The sequence below is a fragment of the Macrobrachium rosenbergii genome, chromosome 4 (assembly GCF_040412425.1).
Source record: "Macrobrachium rosenbergii isolate ZJJX-2024 chromosome 4, ASM4041242v1, whole genome shotgun sequence".
In the NCBI taxonomy this organism is placed as follows: domain Eukaryota; kingdom Metazoa; phylum Arthropoda; class Malacostraca; order Decapoda; family Palaemonidae; genus Macrobrachium; species Macrobrachium rosenbergii.
The window spans coordinates 30,775,001-30,795,332 of record NC_089744.1 but is presented as its reverse complement, the minus strand read 5'-3'; the positions used below and the strand labels follow the sequence as shown (position 1 = coordinate 30,795,332).

General features: G+C 36.5%; 1 protein-coding gene across 31 annotated transcripts in view; it reads right to left on the bottom strand.

Moving 5' to 3' along the window:
* The window catches only part of LOC136832062 (IQ motif and SEC7 domain-containing protein 1-like), a 191,923-nt gene that overhangs the window by 23,013 nt on the left and 148,578 nt on the right, over positions 1-20,332 (bottom strand). For 14 of the 31 annotated variants that reach the window (XR_010851037.1, XM_067092841.1, XM_067092790.1 and 11 more), the window contains 8 exons: positions 15,727-15,907; positions 15,290-15,480; positions 10,708-10,946; positions 10,149-10,480; positions 8,427-8,566; positions 7,356-7,481; positions 5,523-5,682; positions 1,724-1,909 (listed from right to left, as the gene is read on the bottom strand). Coding sequence is in view for 29 of the 31 variants with exons in the window: in XM_067092841.1 (XP_066948942.1) it covers positions 1,724-1,909; positions 5,523-5,682; positions 7,356-7,481; positions 8,427-8,566; positions 10,149-10,480; positions 10,708-10,946; positions 15,290-15,480; positions 15,727-15,907 (1,555 nt within the window). In the remaining 2 variants the exon portion in view is untranslated. The remainder of the gene's footprint in view (positions 1-1,723; positions 1,910-5,522; positions 5,683-7,355; positions 7,482-8,426; positions 8,567-10,148; positions 10,481-10,707; positions 10,947-15,289; positions 15,481-15,726; positions 15,908-20,332) is intronic. The other 17 variants (XR_010851038.1, XM_067092793.1, XM_067092801.1 and 14 more) reach the window with 5 other exon arrangements.

The following is a 20,332-nucleotide window of genomic DNA, read 5'->3' as shown; positions in this document are numbered from 1 at the left end:
CATTTCTGATGGTTGCATACTAAACTTCAGGCAATGAGAAAAAAAGGAGCCAAAAATGAACTCTTAATCTTAAAAACTAAGCGTGCTGTGATTTTTTAAAAAAAACTTTCTTTCCGCTTTGGCACTAACTCCCAAACCCCGCCGGCATACGGCAGACACTTTTGTAAATAGAGGCTCGGCGTTTAAGGGTTAAAAACACGTTAGAATATGTAGAATGAAGAAACTTTGGTCTTCATGTAAGAGTAGGGCTGAAACAAGGGTGTCCATGGCTGTTTAAAATCTTTCAAAATGGAGTGAAACAAGAAGTTAGAGAAAGCACAACAGATGTGATAATCTGTGGGATGGCAAAACAGGCTAGGAATGTAATGTGGAACAGGTGGTGTTTGCAAATGATGCAGAACACTTTTAATAGTCTTAGCAGTTTCTCTTTACCCTTCCCAATCAGTATGTATCTTTTGAAAACTTCAGTCAGTCCACAATTCATCTACAATCAAAATTCTTACCCCAATTTTGATATTAAACAACCATGAAGACACAATACATACTTGTTTTAACCCAAATTCAAACACATTTCTTGCCATCATAAAAACTTTTATCTCTCAAAGAATTAGTCCATTACTTATCAATCCTTCTGTTGACTGTCTACTTTTACAAACAAAATCCTATCATGCAAAATCCTTGGTATACTTGGTAACATTATGCCTCCTCTGTAATTCTAACAGTCTCCTCTATCACCTTTACCCTTATACACAGGAACAATTATTCTTCTCATCCATTCCTGCTGAACCTTTCACTCACCCAAAAATACCTTACACACCCCAATCTCCCTCTCAATCACACTTTCACCACCAAACTGCAGCATCTCACTTGTAATCCCATCAAATCCCGGTGTTCTTCCACTGGAAAATCTCTTGATTGCTTTCCTTACATCATCAATGGTCACTTCCATACACATTCTCAAACTTACCTAACCACTTCTATTTTGCATCATTCAGCTCTGTCACTCTTCTATCTTCGCACTGAATGAATCCTCAAAATACTTACTCCATCAATCCAGATTCACATCCTCTTTACGAAGTATCATTCCATTTGCATCTTTTTTTCTGAGATCCATTTGCTCATTAACCTACCCCTCTGCATTTACTTTTTTGTGGAACAACTTATTCTCCCTAAGACATAGATGACGTTCCCCTCCCCCTCTTTCTACTGCATGCCATCTTTTCTCTCTCACTTTCTTCTTGATCACCTTATCTAATTTCCTGCATCCCTCCACAAGATCTTGTCTTAAAATTTGCATATACTGTGCATCTAACACAACTTCACTCTTTTTCTTTCCTTGAAATTTCTATTTCCTGATACCACCATTCAATGCCTTCATGTCCTCTTCACACCGTCCTGAACAAACTAATGCTCCATTGTGTCGGTGTACTTGTGCATGTTCACTAATCAAAAAACATGTAATTTTTAGGCACAGTATACAGTATGCCAGAGAAGCAAGATAATGAATTGACAAAGTACTGTTACATGCATTAATACACATTATAATAATCTACACAAACAAAACTAATGAAAACCACGAGCATCACTTACACGACAGTTCTTAGAGGCTTTCATAATTTAGTACAAGAATTGTTAACAATAAAATTTTGTTATCAATTACACCTGTTGTCACCCAATTTATCATTACATACACTGCAAAAAAATGCCAACAAATCTACTCTACCTTGGGTAAATGAGGAGTGTGATTGAAATGAGCATTGGCGTAGCGTGCTGAGTGTGGAATCTGTGAGGGTATAGTTTGGGAGTAAGTCATTCCCTCAGAGGAATGGGACTGAAGTGAATCTTCTGAATTTTCACTGATGTTGCTCAGCCTCTTATCATCATAAATCACTTCGCTTGTGCTCATCTGCTGGTGAAATTGTGAAGCTGGCTTAATTGGACTGAAAAACTTAAATCCTTTTAATTTATACTCCAAATGAAGCCTTTAGCGTGAGGCTACCAATTACAATATGGAAGACATATCAATTTTGACAATTTCACGATGGTGGGTACCATAAACAGGAGGGAATAACTCATTATCCAATACACGTATTACGAGATGAAAGAAAGTGTAGGATGAAAGAAAAAATGTAAATATTTACATCTAAAAAATCAAATTGAAAAAACTTGAAATTATTCAAGAATTAAGAAGGAACATCATAAGACTGGATTATCTCTTTTTACAAAATTTTGTTTGTATAGCAAAATAATTTGGAATATTCTAATCATTACTTCTCATCCACAAAAACCAAGTTCACATGCTACTGTAATTCCAAATCCATGTACTTTTCTTCAGCCCATATCTATTCTGGGCTTTCCCACTGAAGGCTGACATAAGCAATAAGCTGTTTAAGTTTATAAATGAAATTCAGATTTTATATGAATTATAAGTGTAAGCTTTCAATGGACATCAATAATCAAACAAAGATTTTTCATACAGTTTATCACCATTATCAGTCCAAATTCCAAGACAACATATGTATACCATTCCTCATTTTCAAGATCTTCAAGTTATGTTATCAATATTAAACAATTTGTTCTGTATTTATAGTTTATGGTGAGCTCCACTGTGACCATTCTTAAGTAAGAAACTGGAAGTCTAGTCCAAAAGTACTTAACTTTAAGAGGGTTATATTTCAACTGATTGTAACTAACCCCAATTGTTTATACCAGTAGTACAGCTTTTGTTCCAATTATGCTCCAATACCCTTTATTTCCTGTGAAATATGGAATGAAACCTATACATTCAACGAAAGGTATAAAAATGCTTAAAATGTATTCTACTTACCACAACTTGTATCATTAGCATGCTGGCCCCACCCACCTTTGCTTTAGGATGCTATTCTTCATCATCCAGAAGGCAGTTGGTGATGAAGGCTGGGCAAGAGGAATAAGTGTGAAGCAAGAAATCACTGCCTCCCAGCTCTCTTTCAAAAGCTAAAAAAATGTATACTGCCAATGACCAAAGCACAGTAGTGTTGCTCACAGAAGTCTTAGGATCAACATCCTTTTTATACTAGTAATATCTTTGAACCAAGCAATGATGCTCTGAAACAACTGGGAGTTTCTGCTTCTTTTTCTGTCAACACCATTGTTCTGCTGAACATTCTACTCAATTACCATCAACACATTGGTCAGTGGCTAACTATGGTTCTACCACAACATGGCAACACCTACTCTGTTCATCTCCTCAAACCCAACCTCATGCAACAACCTGGTGATGCCCCTATGGATGCATGTGAAATTGTGGATGCATTCAGGCTGTATGGTTCTCCATATGGCATTCAACAAGACACCTGGACTGAGCTATGTGTAGCTCATTCCAAGTGTTTATGATGCAGTTAACTGCATCCTTAATGTTTTTCAACAATACCTTCAGAGTCTTATCAAGGCTAGTATCAAGGAACAGGACCATCTTCACCCATCAATGTAGGTAATGAAAATGAAAGACCTTGAAGGTAGAACTAAAGCCTAGATCAAAAAGCTGGATGAGATAAATGGTTAGGAAGCAACAACAACACTTCAGTGTTCACATGCCACTTCATCATGGCTTTGGTGACTGGGAACATTATCTATGACGATAAGGAAACAATTGCAGACTTTGCACCTTCAAGCATACTGCTCAAAGGCCAGCAAATATGACAACCATCCAGCAATGGTTAACTTCTCTCGCCACCCAAGCCTTGAGCCGAATTCCAGATTACCAAAGCTTCACCAACTTCAGAAACAAGTGGTAGTTTTGACTACATGAATATATCAGATATATACATATACTGTACATAAGAGCAATGAAAGCTGATCATTGCATGTATACATAAGCACAATACCCAGATTCCTATAAAATGCCTTTAGTATGTGCTTATGGGAAGATGCATATAATGAACATAACCTTATTTGTCAATCAACAAATAATGGATAGGTAGCAATCAAACAGAAAACCGAACTTTACCAAGAAGACAATGAAAGAGAACCTAGTTATCTATCATCGCCTGTAAGTACTGGTCAGCATAGTGGGAAAAACACCACACTCTACAATGTAATGTTAACTGAGGCATCACTGCAAGAGCTCCTTACCATAGGATAAACCTCAGTATTTAAAACAACCCCAAAACAAGTAGCAACCCTTGAAATGAAGAACAGCACTGCAGCAGGATCAAATACCTTGTGCAAAGCCAAGATTCCATTTGTACCTTTTGTAGAGAAAGAAACCAAAATTGAGGGACTTGACAAGGGGTTTAATGAAAAGTGTCTTGCACAGGATGAGAGATATCCATTCAGCCACTATAAAAAATGTATCTGACTAGAACTCAAATGGTTACATCCTGAAAGAAGAAGTCATGCCTATAGTTTGTCCAGCAGAGAGGGGGAACAGGATTTGGAAAGGTTAGATTAGGAGAGATAACAAGAAGATATGTATAAGGGGAGCAAAGAGGAGAGGAAAAGGGCTAAAGGAGAGGAAAAGGGAGAAAACAATAAAACGAGTCCTACTACCATTGCCAGAATGAGAATTTTGAGAAGAATGACTGATCTCTGGGGCAAGGGGAATGCAGTAAAAATCATGTTTGTCAGGGCTTGGATCTGATCCCACCTACAAAAGACCTCTGTAACAAAATCAAGCAAACCAGGACGATGCACTGTGACAGAACAGAAAGCAGACTGATGAGTTACGGAAAGAGCATGTTACTGAATTCATTCTGGAAAGCTACTGATTCTGGTGCAATTTAGCATGCACAATGCATGAAAATCTTCAGCAACGTTTCCACCTATACAGAGACCATAATCCGCCTAAAGTATGGGAAAACTTCATGAGAAAACATAAAACTCAAATGATCAGTGGCAACATGTAATTACTGGGTTTCTCAAGTAATAATGCACAGTTATTTAATTAAGAAAAATGGTAAGAGGAAACTATTGGGATTACTTACTTAGTCACCGGAGATCTACTATGGATGTGACCATCATTATGTAAAGAAGAATGAGAGATTATGGGAAAGCAATTGGCATGCAGCAGAAAAAAAGCGAGAATATTTAAAATGAAGTTTACTGAAATGAGGGGATAACCTTTTGGAAGCAAGAAAGAAAATGACATAAAACCTAATAAGAGCACTAGTACAAGAAATGAGTAAGTGAATGAGGATGACTGAACATACAGGATGTGACTAAAATAAAAGATAAGAGAGTGAGGGGATCTCATACAGCCTACAGTATCAAAATCCTACATGTCACCAGACAAATATACAATAGCCTACTTCAAAACAAAGCTTGAGGCTATACATGGCAATGGTTTACCTTTTACATGAACACATTATAATATAAAGTCATAAAATTCCCTTATGTATTTGCATTAAAGAATAGTTACCACCATTTGTCCAGATATTGTCAATGGGAGGCCTTTAGTCAGACCTTGAGAACTAGCACTCAAAAATATGATGAGTATGTGTTTAAATCTAAAAAACTTTGTAAGGTACTGCAGTTTTCCTTACTTGATTTTTGCGTTTCCATATTGGTGAAGTGGGATGATAGTCAGAATTATCAACCTGATCATGAGTTGACAATGGAGTAGCACGATCAGAGTTGGACTGTGAAAGGGAAGAGTCGGAACCTGATGACTGCACACTGGACATTGACCCATTATCTGCTGACCTATAAATGCAAACATTATTTTAAACTAATGTATATTGTAAAAATAAATCACTGCCTTATTAAGAACTTTCTCCTACATATATCTGCAACCAGTCAAAATGGAAAGGTAATGGATCTCACATAAGACAGTGGTTTAGATGTATGAAATATGAAATCTGCTTGTTCACAATAACCGTTCAATCATAAAATGCCTTACTTCTGTACAGTGCAATCCAAATCAAATCAACTTGTACCATTCAAGATGGAGAGGCTCCAACCGTGCATGCCCAGACCCACATTTGATAATACATTTATTCTTCATTTGTCAGTGCAACTTAGCCAAGTAGACACCAACTCTATGTGTTTTTTCATTATCACAGCATCATTTATTAAGTCATCTCATTAACTGTGCTGATTTCCTTATTTTTTCTTTTTTTATGGTTACGCTGGCACCCACAGCTCATTCAATGGTTAATATAAGTTTAAAGAAAACCAACAAAATCAATTTCTTATACAGAAGCATTTTCAAAGCATGCTACTGGTGAAAAATATGTGCCATTTCAGACACTTTCATGTGTATATAAATCTGTAACATGGAATGCTTGGGTGAAGAAATAAATACTATAAATAAATCTTTTTCAGAACTAGAAAACTGTAGTGTACTTAGTTCATCTGTAAGAGTTTATAAAAAGGAAATTACAACTGTAACAATGACAATTACTGTATTCTAATCAATAAAATAAAACCTTGATTAGTTCTGTCTTATATAATCAAGAAAATAAATACATATTAAGGTACAAGTAATTAAAATATTTGGGGAGTTTAAAGAGATCCAAACAAGGCCAAAGAAGTGTATGAGTATCCAAAGATTTCTTATTATGTCCAGACCAGCATTTACAGCATACCACGCAATAACCAACATAAATCCTAAACAGGAGAGATTAATAACCTTACATAAAAAAAAAATATGGAATCAGGCTGCCCAGAACATCAAACATTATTCTTCTTACCCCTGCTGGTAAAGGCTTCGGCAATAAGCAGAAGTTGAACAGCATTCATGCTTGGAAACATTTTAGTCTTCTAGTTGCGGGATGAAGTCCATGAATATCTCTATCTCAAGCTATTTATCAGTCATTATTTAGAAAAGTAGTACCTATCAAACCCAATTCTTTGCTGGCAGCCAGGCAGATTACAAATGTTGAATGTCCTAACTAGGAGCAACAGAAACAACGTACAGGCTCACACCTTGAAACCACACAAAAGCAAGTAGAAAGAAATACCAGCAGACTTGAAATAACAAAAGTGGGCAAGAGAAGAGTCATTACATCTACCATGATGGGTATCTCACCCCTCAAACAACGTGATCACCATTTTTACGAATACTTGGCCTGTCGGGCTCTTAAATACTGAAGTAATAGGCTCTACCAAGTCAATGGTTTGTATATCGTAAGAATAAAATAATACAGTGTATATAAAACAGCAGTGTTCAATATACTACAGTACACATCAATGTTCAATATATTACTTTAAAACTAAGACTACAGGTCAAATAACTACAGTAGCTACAAGCCAATACAGTCTTTTGTTTAAGCCACTGCTATAGCTCCTACACCAGTTAGTATGCATTACAAAATACCTAAGCTGGCTGCACACAAACACAACTGTACAACACAACTACCAGCTTGCATATTTACCTTCTAAGAGCTCCTCTCTCACTGTGTCCACCTTCTGATGTAAGTGAGGATGGTGTAGAAGATGGAGGTGTCAGGGATGGAGGGTGGCAATGAACTCTATGATTTGCAGTGGACAATACGGCAGTGCTAAACCAATAAACAAACCATCAATAAATTAATTCTCTAACTAGAAGACATTCAAAGGTTCTTTAAGGGTGGGGGATCTGCAACATAATTATAAGGTACTTTACTACTAATATATCTAGGAAAAGGTAACATGTTTCTCCATTTCATGAACTAATGTATTTAATGTTACAGATGACACATGTACATATAACCAACGATAATTTACAGAAACTCTGAGAAAAAGTTTTGTGTACTGTATTTTAACATTAAAGTGTATATACTGTATTTCCTAATGGGTGAAATCCTGAGCCTGTTTTGCACCCTGTATGTAACCCACTATCTCTGCTACAAATGGGCTTTGAATTTGTGCAAAACAAACCAATGCCTTACTAGAGCCTATCACTCTGACACAAGTCATTCACAGCAGAAGATGGACATGAAAGGAAACACTCACAAAGCAGCAGCATGGGAGGGGGGCTGAGATGAGAAGCCTCAAAGATTTTACTGTGGAGGGTAGTCTGGGAGGACACATTCACCAATTGGGAGTATGTGGCCCCATACAATGCCCAAATTTATCAGATAAATAATGAAAGCTTACATGATGACTTGGCACTTGAAGAACAGCAGATAATAATAATAATAATAATAATAATAATAATAATAATAATAATAATAATAATAATAATAATAATAATAATAATAATACATTTTGAAAAAAATATTAAGGATTTGGCAATTTGGGTCATGTACAATTTTTGATCACTTATAGCTGTAATTAAAACACTTCAGATATCCCACAAATTATGCCAGATGCCGATTTAGCAATACAGTACTCGAATTATATTCTGTGCATATCTATGACGAGGCCAAGTTCTTTTTTGAAAACCCCAAAACCCCACCATCAGGGTCTTGAAATAAAAGTAGCATATAGACAAATAAACTGCACAAGTCTTCTATTAAACTTACCTATCAATGCTGCCACCACTCTCACTGGACTTAATTGATGATGATCTCCTTGGTACTTCTGGAGGAACTTTTTTAGCACCTGGCCGTACACCTCTCTGAGCAACATTTCCTCTTCCCAAGCTTGCACTATCCTGACTTCCCTAAAAGAGAAAATTTAAGAGCTGCATAATAGTTCATTTTATTAAATCCATAACTTGAAAAGTTATTTTGTTTGCCTCAGAATCTTCCCCAACAAACCCTGTGAAGGAAAAAGAGTGTCAGCCTCTGACAAGTACACACATGAAAAGTGTGATGCTACACAAAAATTCTAAAAAACAATTAATTAATTATGCGTACAACTCAAAAAAGTGCTGGAAGGTAGACATATTACTTAAGAGGACAAAGTTAGACGAATAGGAATGGAACTGAATCTAGAGCAACATAGATTTTGGTTAAAATTATCTCTTTAGTCTCAAAACTGAAGTATACAACCAATCATGAGTACAATATCACCATCAGTAATGCTGTTACGGCAGATCTATTGAATGAATATTTTCCATTGTGTACACTAAAGAAGAAATTTCTGAAATTCCTAGTGTCACAATGTAATGGAGAAATGAGTCATAAAACAGAAAAAATAATAAAGATTCAACTGTGAAAGTTGAACCAAACCAAGTAGGAAACCCATTTTGCTCTGCACGCCTATTCTGCTATTAAGACCTTTTGCAAAGAACAGAAGAACACAAGGAAGAAGACAAACCTGTTCCTTTAACTTATTCCCTGATTATCCAGAGTATTCTAGTGATTAACTACCATGTACAGTATTCATCTTACAATCACGAGAATATTCTTTCATGCTCGTAAAATATTCCTACTTATTTCTATCTTCCCATTTGAACTTGTTCCTTGATGTAGTCTCATTTTCTATTTCCTCTCCCCATAGGAAACATTTAGCATGCATTTTGTCAATAGATGGCAGCGTGCACTGTTTCCTTTATGAACTTCCAATGTCAGACGCTGCTCCTGCAAAATTCCTGCAAGTTCATAACTTTCAAAGCATGGAAAAAATACTAAATTTTGAATGTTGCATGAATCTAAATTTTATTTTCTTCTTTTTACTTTCTAGCATCCAAAATAATTCTTTATAATACTGCATGATTTAAAAATGTAGTGAAAATAGTATTATCTATGATTCCAAAGTTAACTTAGGAATGTAAACATCAACAAAAATTATGCATTACATATTTAAAACCAATTTACAAACAATTCACGATATGAACAACCATCCAGAACGTAACTCGTTCATAAATAGGGTGGTGACTGTATCTCACGCTGAAGAAAGTGCTCGCAAAACAAGCGCTTCAGTAGCATCAATTGTTTCTATGAGACCTTTGAGATGTCAACTGATATTTGCTGATTTTTAATTATTGCTGCCAGTAGTCTTACAGCACATGTGCACTGGGAACCTGTTGGAGACTGGCACTATTCTCCCATTGTCTGGGAACATTTTGTGCCAAATGAAATGGCACGCTAAAGGTATAGCTTTGTTTCAATTTTAGATGTTTTTTAAAAATTACATATTTATGATGAGACATATCTACGACACAGCAAAAATAAATATGAACAAAGATGAGAGACTGAAATTCACTGACAATCAAACTGTTTTAACCAAGTTTTATCAGAATACATTTAGGCCTATCTTGACATTTGTTTACCTGCAAAATTCATGTTTTCTGTACTTACAAGACCACTGTCCTCGGAGGAAAAATACTTGAGTTCCTTGGCTGAGGCATATAAACCCAGATCTGTCTGCTGCTGCTGATAGTCGCCAGAGCCATTTCGTGCATGGGTGTGGGATGGGGTTACTGTTGTCGTAGGAGTCAGCGGAGACTGCGCAGACACATGACAATATAATGAGCTGTCACTCATGGAAGCTATGGTGTCATGTAAGTCATAATTATCATCTTGCTGGGGTCGGGTAGTTGCAGCTGTCGTGGTGATGCTGCCAGTCGCAGAAGTTCGTGGGCTGTCTCGCATTGATAGTGAACGTGCTGGTCGCCTTCCTTCACCATAAACTAGATTCATGCAATGGCAGGGTTACAAAAGCATTCTCAGATAATAACACAAATAATTTACTATGCTTTAAAATACAACTGAAACACTTCCTCTGAAAAATTATTTGGAAAGGACTTGAAAAAATCAAAAGAAATATTTTTATTCATGGATTAGAGTTGACATGAAAAATGTAAGTTATACTTTATTCCACAATGACAAAACTAAAAACTTTTCTGTAGGATCTAACCTGCAGCGCTTAAATTCCTCTGTAATTGGTCAAACTCAGATCGTATAATATGCTCAGCATCGTGGCAGTGTTGCCCAGGTTCACTCCATTCAGGGACATCAACAGTAAACCTTCGTGATAGCCTCTTCTCCTGCGCTTTTGCAGTGGCTGTGATGGAGCGGAATTTCTTATACATGGCATAGTGTCTGTATGCTCTCTGTATAGTAATGGCTGCACGTCTGGCTACAGCACCACCATACCTGTGTGAAACAAAGTCACATTTCATATACAGTACTGTATTTCAAGCAGAACAACTGCCCAAGGGATTAAAAACAGGGAAATCAGTTTAATGAAAGTCTGTAACATTAACTAGTTTTGTCTAACTTATATGAGAACCTTCTTCCCTTTTGGCAATTTAAATACAAGGAAGGAAAAATATTGTAAGAACTTTCAAAATGCTATATACTCGTAAGTATTGTGACATCCTGTGACAGAAAGTAATTCCAGAACTATATCTATTTTTAAAATTTTCTTCCAATAACAGTAGGCAAGGCTTCCCAAATATGAATGAAAAAATGGATACATTCCATTCAAAACCATGTATGCATCTTTCTAGCCAATTTTAGTTTCATCTCTACAATGCTGATAAATAATAGTCCATTATACCGAAAGAACACCTACAAAGTGCTATAAAAAAGTAAAGTTTATATAACATAATATATTTTTCATACAAACCTCATAACACTGGACTTTGAAGGAAGTAAGAGTTGTGAGAAGCATACAAAAAAAAAGTAGCTAGAAAATAGATGAAATGGAAACAGCTACATTATTTGTAAGTAACAAATGTTCCATTTAAATAAAGGGCAAAGACTGACAATGGGTATATAAAGCAGCAGAAACAATGGCAATGAAAAGGAAAATGGAGAGATTTTACTAAGGTGTGACCATAACAATGTTAAGATTCATGGCCAGAGTGCAATGGGAAGATGGTACAGTATTATAAATGAACAACTGATGGACAGATGTGGAACCAAGAGGCTGGAAAGAAAAGACAGAGGCCTATAAAATCGTGATGGTGTGGATATGTCATGAGAAGAGATGAGAAGGACTTGGTCCCAAAAGAAGCAGATTTGGAAGTAGCAGTATGAAGACCCAGAAAAACCATGCAGAAAGGGTATAGATGAAGACCCAGACCTGATGGGAGCTCATGCAGAAAGAGCGTGAGACAGACAAGAGCAAAGAGAGCTCATTTTCAATCTAACCACATAAAATGCAAAAAAATAACAAAAATATTTACAATGATGATGACTCCTGGAAACAAAAGTAATGTAGTGGAGCAGAAAGAGTGACTGATTGACTGTGCAAGCAGGCCCACAACCCATCAGCTGGTAATAAATATCCTATTAATTGTTTTCAGGGGACTCGATCTGATACAGTGAGAACAAGGGAATGGGAGGGGATAATTCCTACATGGTTAGTAGTTTTGTATAAAAAAAATCTGTTTTATTTCATAAAACTTAATTTGTTCACTCCAAACCCATATATCATATAGAGCCAAAACTGCAGTTTGGGTGGGAGGTTAAGCAACAGAATGTCCCAGCCTGTGCAAAGGTCTGATGGTTCTATGGAAACAACTTGGGACAAACACGTAAGGAACTAAGCACCCAAGGAATTATCACAGGTTCCTGTGAACATAAAAAAAAATCTAATTACAGTAATAACATAGATAGCTTGTATTTCTTCCAAAAAAAACATAGAGAGTAACTACAGATTTAGGTGAGACACAGGTCTCTGCAACCTCAGAAGACTTTAACCCTTCAGAACTCCTGCCTCACCTGGACTAATGGATCCAAAGTGTACAAACTTATACCATTGTGCAAAAAATCATGAAAATATACAATGTGGTGATGGTCAAATGGCACTTCCATTTTTCTGCACTGATGATGGCCAAAATCTCACTACTGTATTCCTCTTGAAAGCCAAGGAAGTTGCAAATACCTTGATTTCATGCAGTCACCTTTACTTGGCTGGCCTCTTCTTCAGAGACCGCTTAATATTCGTACTGAAAGATCTCTCTTATCCAGTAAGATATAATGTTCTGGGAGACATGATTCCTCCAATAATGTGTTGACAAAAGCACCTGGAATCCTTGCCTCTTATGTACATGGTCCTCATGAGGTATTGTTAGATGGTTGTCACAAGACAAGAGAAGGTCATCTGTGTCAATGGAAATCAAGGCTGGAATCAGAAAAGATCCTGCAGTGGTGTGATCTTGCAGGACAGTGCGTGCAACTCAATCATTCATATTGAGAATGCAAAGGTTAAGACAGAAACAGTAATCATCATAATATGTGACATACACAATTCCTGCAGTAGTTTGCATAGGGTTCTTGTAAGACTTCTGAAGAATAAAGGGAGGTCCCATCTTGGTATCTGGATTTTTCTACTGGTGTAATGTAAGGGAGAGGGGGTTGTCTGTCTCTAGAAAAGGGTTAGGTACCTAGCACAAATTACAACAATATCTCATCAATTACCCATAGCTCTGCCTTTACTCCTGCCAAGACTCCCAAGTCCCTGGAGACAAGTCCCTTTGGCAGGAGAAATGTGCATGGCTGGATCATTTTTTCACCTCTTGTTTCCCCTTTCAGGCAGGACACCTGTAGGAGGATGCTGCCCTTCTCTCAGCTATAGGGGTGACCATTACCTATTGAAAGGATTCCCCAAGGAAGGCATGGATACTGTCTTCTTGAGAGGGGGGAGATGGTGTCCTGGGATACCTCAATCTGCTTGAGAATAGGAAAATGGTGAATGCCTGTCCTTGCAAGGCATAGAAAAAATTTAGTAGAGGTGCCAAGGTTTGTCACCTATGCCCTTGTGCAGCACTAGCTGACAACTCTACAAATCCCTGACCACCTTTTCAGGGAACATGTTATGGTTCTTCAGGTGCTGAAAGGACCACACTTCACAAATATATTTGCAAAAGGTAGATAATCATCCTTACATATAAGATGGAAGTTCTACCCCAGGAACAAACAAATCTATATCCTGGCTTTGACTGCCACAGTCAAAGATTTTGCCTTCACAGCCAAAAGCAAGCTGGGTGACTAAAGACAACACTGACCATCATCCAGGAGAACTCCAAAGGAGTAACCTTGTATGCAAGCACACATGCCAAAGTGAGGATGACATGGACCTGCCTGCCACCTCTAAGAGGAAGCCATAAAAAGTACTACAAGGACCATCATGGACTACAATTGACCAAATATACTGTTGCCTACGTAGATATTACTGTGAACAAATTCAACTTCTGATATCCTAATATTAGACCAATGTTAATCTTTGCAATAACATGCACATGGGGATGGATCATACTTATTGGGACTCTCAGTTAAAGATGGTAAAATTTTACATGCAGAGAAAGATGCAACACGTTTTTCTTCCTCCTCTATACCATCCTTGACATTCATTAACAGTCATTCTCTGCTTTATCTTCCAGAGTTAAGAGCACCTATGTCTCACCAGTATGGTGAGTTGGTCTCTGCACCTGTTGTATGATAATTACAAACTATCTACTTTACTCTCTTGGTACTCTACCACTCCCAAAACCCAATAAGAACTCCCTGGACACATGGTCCCTCACCTGTTGTGCCCTCAAGTTCTTCACTGAATTCATCAGAGCTTTGCTCAGATTGGGACTTCCAATTACCTGACCTCCCACCTAAAATGTAATTAGGGCTCTACACGACAGATGGGCGTGGTATGAACATATTATGCTATATCTGCCCACCTCCCACTTAGTCACTCTCACTGTGACATTACATAAGCAAATCTATGAGCGTGGATACCACCTATCAATGGGTCATGAACACACATGTGAACTGATGCCCAAAGCTACACTGTTTCTTCAGCCCGCAAGACAGTAAGACCAAGTCTAGGGGCATTCAGAATGTGAATGAGGGCTCTATTCGACTACTGGGTTTGTAAGAAAATGTGATTTATATTATAAAAACTATTTATATGCACTGTTACCTAAGAGACTGTATATATGCATACTTACCTGTTTATCTATTGATCTATCTATCTGTTAGGCTACACCCAAGGGATGCAATATATGTTATAAATTCCATTATCTATTAAGTTCAAATACTCAGCAGTAGGCTTCAGAGCTAACACTACCAGACATGTGCATAGATTAGTCATTTTAAAAATCATGATTTTTACATATATAGGTGTGTGCAATGACAATATGGTACTAACTTCCTGTAACATGATCAGATTCTCACTTTTTAAAACCCATGAAATAACTGATGCTCCACAAGACATATCAGGAAACCTATCCTATGTGGCTTGTTGTTGTGATGGCCATTAAACTGTCTTCAAATAGCAGTAAATAAGTAAATAGTCTTCAAAAAACAACCAAAAAGGTAAATTGTCCTCAAATAACACCCAACACAGTAAGAAAAAATTTATCCTATTCTACAGCCCTAGGATATCTTGATTTAGTTTGGATACCTTTCATCAGTAGGATGTTCTACAGCTTGCTGCGACACCTCAAATCTCAGCTAGTGAATCAAAGTCAAATGGAACAGACTCATTTACATACCTCCTCTCAAGCATTTCAAGCCTCATGTCAGCCAAATCTTGGGAAAGTTCATAACCCTGTCCCGTGCCCTGGGAGCCACTCCCCCTCCATCTGCTGTTGCGGTTTCCACTATCGTCAGCAGCCGAGCCTCTAGGGGGCTGCCGTCTGCCACCAAGCCCAACACCACTGGGCTGTGAAACTGCTTGCTGCAACTGAAAACATTGATCATGTATAGGTCACATTTAATAAACACTAACTACAGCAATCATATCATCAAAATGTGAACATCATCCCATAATATATGGTTAAAATACTGACATTCTATTTCTGTTTATGTTGACTTTAAGTACTGACAGTTTACATCTGTAAGTTCTAAAAAGAAAAAAAAAAAGTTAAGATGAAACATTTAACTTGTTGAAAAACATTAGAAAGCGCACAAACTTCTATGTCATTCTCACCTGCGCTCGTCGGGCATGACTGCTGGCATTCTGGTGGAGGTGAGAGGCGTAGTGGTGTAAATGGTGCGGTGGTATGGGGGGTGCAGAGCTTTCGATACTGTAAGACTTGGTGATGCCCACACCTACCCCTCTTCCAGGAGGTCCTTTGCCACAATAACCACGATCGACCTTCACAAGTGAACTGAAAGATGTAAATTCGATTCATTAGGAATGGAACACAGAATTTAGGCCAAAGGCGTGACACTGGGACCTATGAGGTCATTCCATGCTGAAAGAGATATTGAGAGTAGAAAGGTTTGAAAAGTGTAACAGGATGAAAACCTCACATCTGTACTATCATGCAACTGTCAGGAGAGGGTGGATAGCAAGAACAAGAAAGAATATGAATGGAGGTACAGTAAAAGGAATGAAAGGAGTTGCAGCTGACGGCACTATCTATCTAGGGGGCCAATTCATTAGGATTTCCTCCAGATAATAGGCTTAATTTTCTTGTTATTTGGAAGTGGCAATAAAAAATAAAACACACTTTTCATTACATGTACATATTTGTTTCTATTCCATCCATTGCACCCCTTGGGGGTTAACAAACAGCCATAATAAATGACAGCAACTGTGAATTTATATTAACCTAATACAGCTTAAGGGTATATGCTCATCATCATACAACATACAAATAAATTATAAATATATACATACATACATACATACATACATATATATATATATATATATATATATATATATATATATATATATATATATATATATATATATATATATATATATATATATATATATATATATATAATATGAATATGATGTAAAATATAGAATAAATAATGCAATGATATAAAAAAAGGCAAAGTTATAAGACAGAATTACATGAGAGATTGGAATAATATTAACAATAGTAGTAATAGTAATAGAAGAACATCACATACAAAACTGATGCTCACTTAAGAAAGGGCAAAATTGACAAAAAACTCTGAAAAATATGAGGAGCTGAACTTAGGACCAGGTATTGGCTCATAGCCTTCCCTGAGGTCACCCTCACCACCCCTTATAATGACAGCACAGGCATCAGACTATATAAATAGATGGTGAAGGAGAGACAAAAGCAGTAAAGGCAATGACGATTAGGTAAGTGAGATGAGCAAAAGGTCACATACTATTGCCCAAAGGCCTCTTAAAAAAGAAGACAATACAAAAATACTATTAACAGGTACATCAATATAATGCAAGACAAAAAATATACATAATATAATGCAAGATAAAAAATATACATAAACTCAATTATTTCACAGGGAAAAACTATGCATGCCATATTAGGCAATTTCATAAAGCCACAACCTCCATAGTTGGATTCATACCCATGCACAGTAAATTAGAGTGAGGGTAGCCTCACCTTAACCTGCCACATGTGGAGTTGAGTCCCACTATTGGGGGGAGGGGGGTCCTCCATTGCTCTCCACACATATTCAAGGTTTGTAATGATAAGCATATCTAAAGTGTATCAAGAAGTTTTTATAAATATATATATATAAATATATATATATATATATATATATATATATATATATATATATATATATATATATATATATATATATATATACTGTATATATATATAATCAGAAAGTTAAAAAACGTCTATTTAATATCAATTGCTTACCTCGGAAATAATATATTTTTCATGTATATGTATCGAAGGGGAATTTTTAGTTGATAATAAGTCCACCGTCCCGTGGGGTCGAACCAGGGACGCACTAACCCGAATGGGTTAGTGCGTCCCTGTAGTCCTGAGTCCTTGTCCGTCGCTGGTTTGACCCCACGGGACGGTGGACTTATTATCAACTAAAAATTCCCCTACGGTAACATATGAAAATATATTATTTCCGAGGTAGAGCAAATTGGATATTAAAGGACGTTTGTAGCTTTCTGATTGTATATGAATCACGGTGATGTGATAAATAGTCATAATATAGTCATATATATATATATATATATATATATATATATATATATATATATATATATATATATATATATATATATATATATATATATATATATATATATATATATATATATATATATGTAGCTAAAACCTATACTTAAAACCCTCTAAAAACACCTAGAACTGCCTATTTTGATACTTTAAACACAAAAAAACTCTAAAAATGCTTATACCTGAGTATTTTAATAGTTTTATCACAAAAAGTGCATTTAGTCATGAAAATATGAAAATACCGCAATTAGTGAATATTTCTCAGTGAAAAATACTGCGAATGGGCGAATTTTCCGCAAATAATGGGTATATACGTTCCATAGAGAAATCCATGAATAGGCGAGTCCACGAATAGTGAGACCACGAATACGGGGGGTTTACTGTATGTGTGTGTGTGTGTATATATATATATATATATATATATATATATATATATATATATATATATATATATATATATATATATATATGTATATATATATATATATATGGATTGTCTTTGGCTTTGGTCAGCAGTGGAGAACTATGTGATGGCCTGTAGTGGCACTTCTGCCGCAAGTGCCAAGGTTCCGATGGGGTATGTGCATGTGTGTGCGATCTCCCATGGGATATTTATGAGAGGAACAGTGACTCTCACAGGGAGACTGCCTCGATCTTGGGTGACTGATATGTGCTTTTAGCCTGTGTAGTGTTTAATGAAACCACAACCATGAAGATACATTATCTGGGCCATAGAAAAAGTAAGAGAGACATTTATATCTTTTCCAGACTTTAGAGGGAAACCCCAGTTGGGAAGCAGTTAAACTGATCGATGTCTACATAATGAATTTTCCCATTTAATGCTCCATTAGACATTTTTCTGTTTTGAACATGTATGTAATGAACACCATTTCAGGTTTTAATATAATGATATGTTTCTTTCAACAGGAATACGAGTTTCATCCTGAGAGGACGAATATTTGGGAAGTGGTGTTTTTACTCTTACATACTATATGACATATATTGTGGTTTAGAATAATTGTGACCTTATTATTTTGTTTGGTGACCAGGGTGTTAATCACTAGTGTTGCTTGGTATAGAATTATTAATATGCTTGACAGTGAAACAGTATTTCTTCTAGTTATGAATTCCATTGATAGGGGGCGTGAATCACTCCATTTCTTGACCGTAGCTTTCGCTAAATTTGCCAATAAAGTCTAGTTTTGCTTCTCAGTATTTAATTTCAGTAGGCTTTGTTTGAAGATAGATACAGTGAGAGAAGTTGACAAAGCTATTGCATTTAGTAAGATGCCTTTTAAATATATCTCTTCTTGGCTGTAATTTTTATCAGATATGAATTTGTCAAAAGCAACATTGAAATTAGGTTATTTTTCCGGTCTGGCAAGAGGGCAAAGGATAAACCAAGGTTCAAAACTAAGTGTTGGTTAATTGTGAGGGAGGTGTTTAATAAATTTAAAACTTTATCTTGATGAATTCTGCATATCAAATAGCATCTTTTCATTCAGGGAGTCATTCTATAAACAAAAATTCGGGTGCAGCATGGGCAGCCCTTTAAGTCCTGTTTTAGCCACTCTATACATGGAATATTTTGAAACTGTTATAATAAATGCAATAACACCTAAAGACATACTATGGATGAGATATGTAGATGACATCTTAACATTTTGGGATAGTAAGTGGAGCAATTTCAACGAATTTCTTTCAAAATTAAATGCATTAGTGCCCAGCATCAAATTTAAGTTGAATGGGAAACATACAACAAAATTCCTTTTCTTGACCTTTTAATAATTAGAGACACGACAGAATACAAATTTACTATATAAAGAAAACCAACTTTCTCTCTGTCATACACCCATTTTTATAGCTATCATGACATCTCTATCAAAACTGGCATAGCCAGCAATTTATTCTTAAGAGCCTAACGGATTTGCTCCCCAGATCTCCTGGACAAGGAAATTGAACTAATCCGTAAGCAGCTGTCACCTTTAAAGTACCCTGACCATTTAATTGAAAAATCGATCCACAAAGCAAACATTATTTTCTACCGTTCCCCCCCCCCTCCTAACAAGACCAGAGGGACTCCCAACAATTAAATAAAAATCCCACAAATGAACAGGATTAAGACGTTGACACAGAAACTTGGAAACTAACCATTTTGCTTTTACCTTAGCCAAATCCCTGATTAACGTCCAACAAAAACCAGTCCCCAAAGACACAGGAGTTTATGAAATCCCTTGCCTCGACTGTGCCCAATCTTATATTGGCTTCACAGCAAATCACTCCCCCCAAAAGATTAATGCAGCATAAACGTTCAGTTCAGTACGGACAACAGAGCTCAGCTATTTTTAACCACATAAATAACCATAACCACAAAATAAACTGGAATAAGTCTTGTATAATTTATAGCAGCAATTGTCGGTTCAAAAGCCAGATGGTGGAATCAGCCTTGATTAAACAAAGAAATGCAATGACTCTCTCAAGAGGCACCTGGGATTCAGATATTATAGATAAAATCTTCCTCCAACCAATGATTAAGAAGATTAAAGAGAAACTGTCAACTGGAGTGACTTAATGGCTGATCGATGGATCTTATGGTAT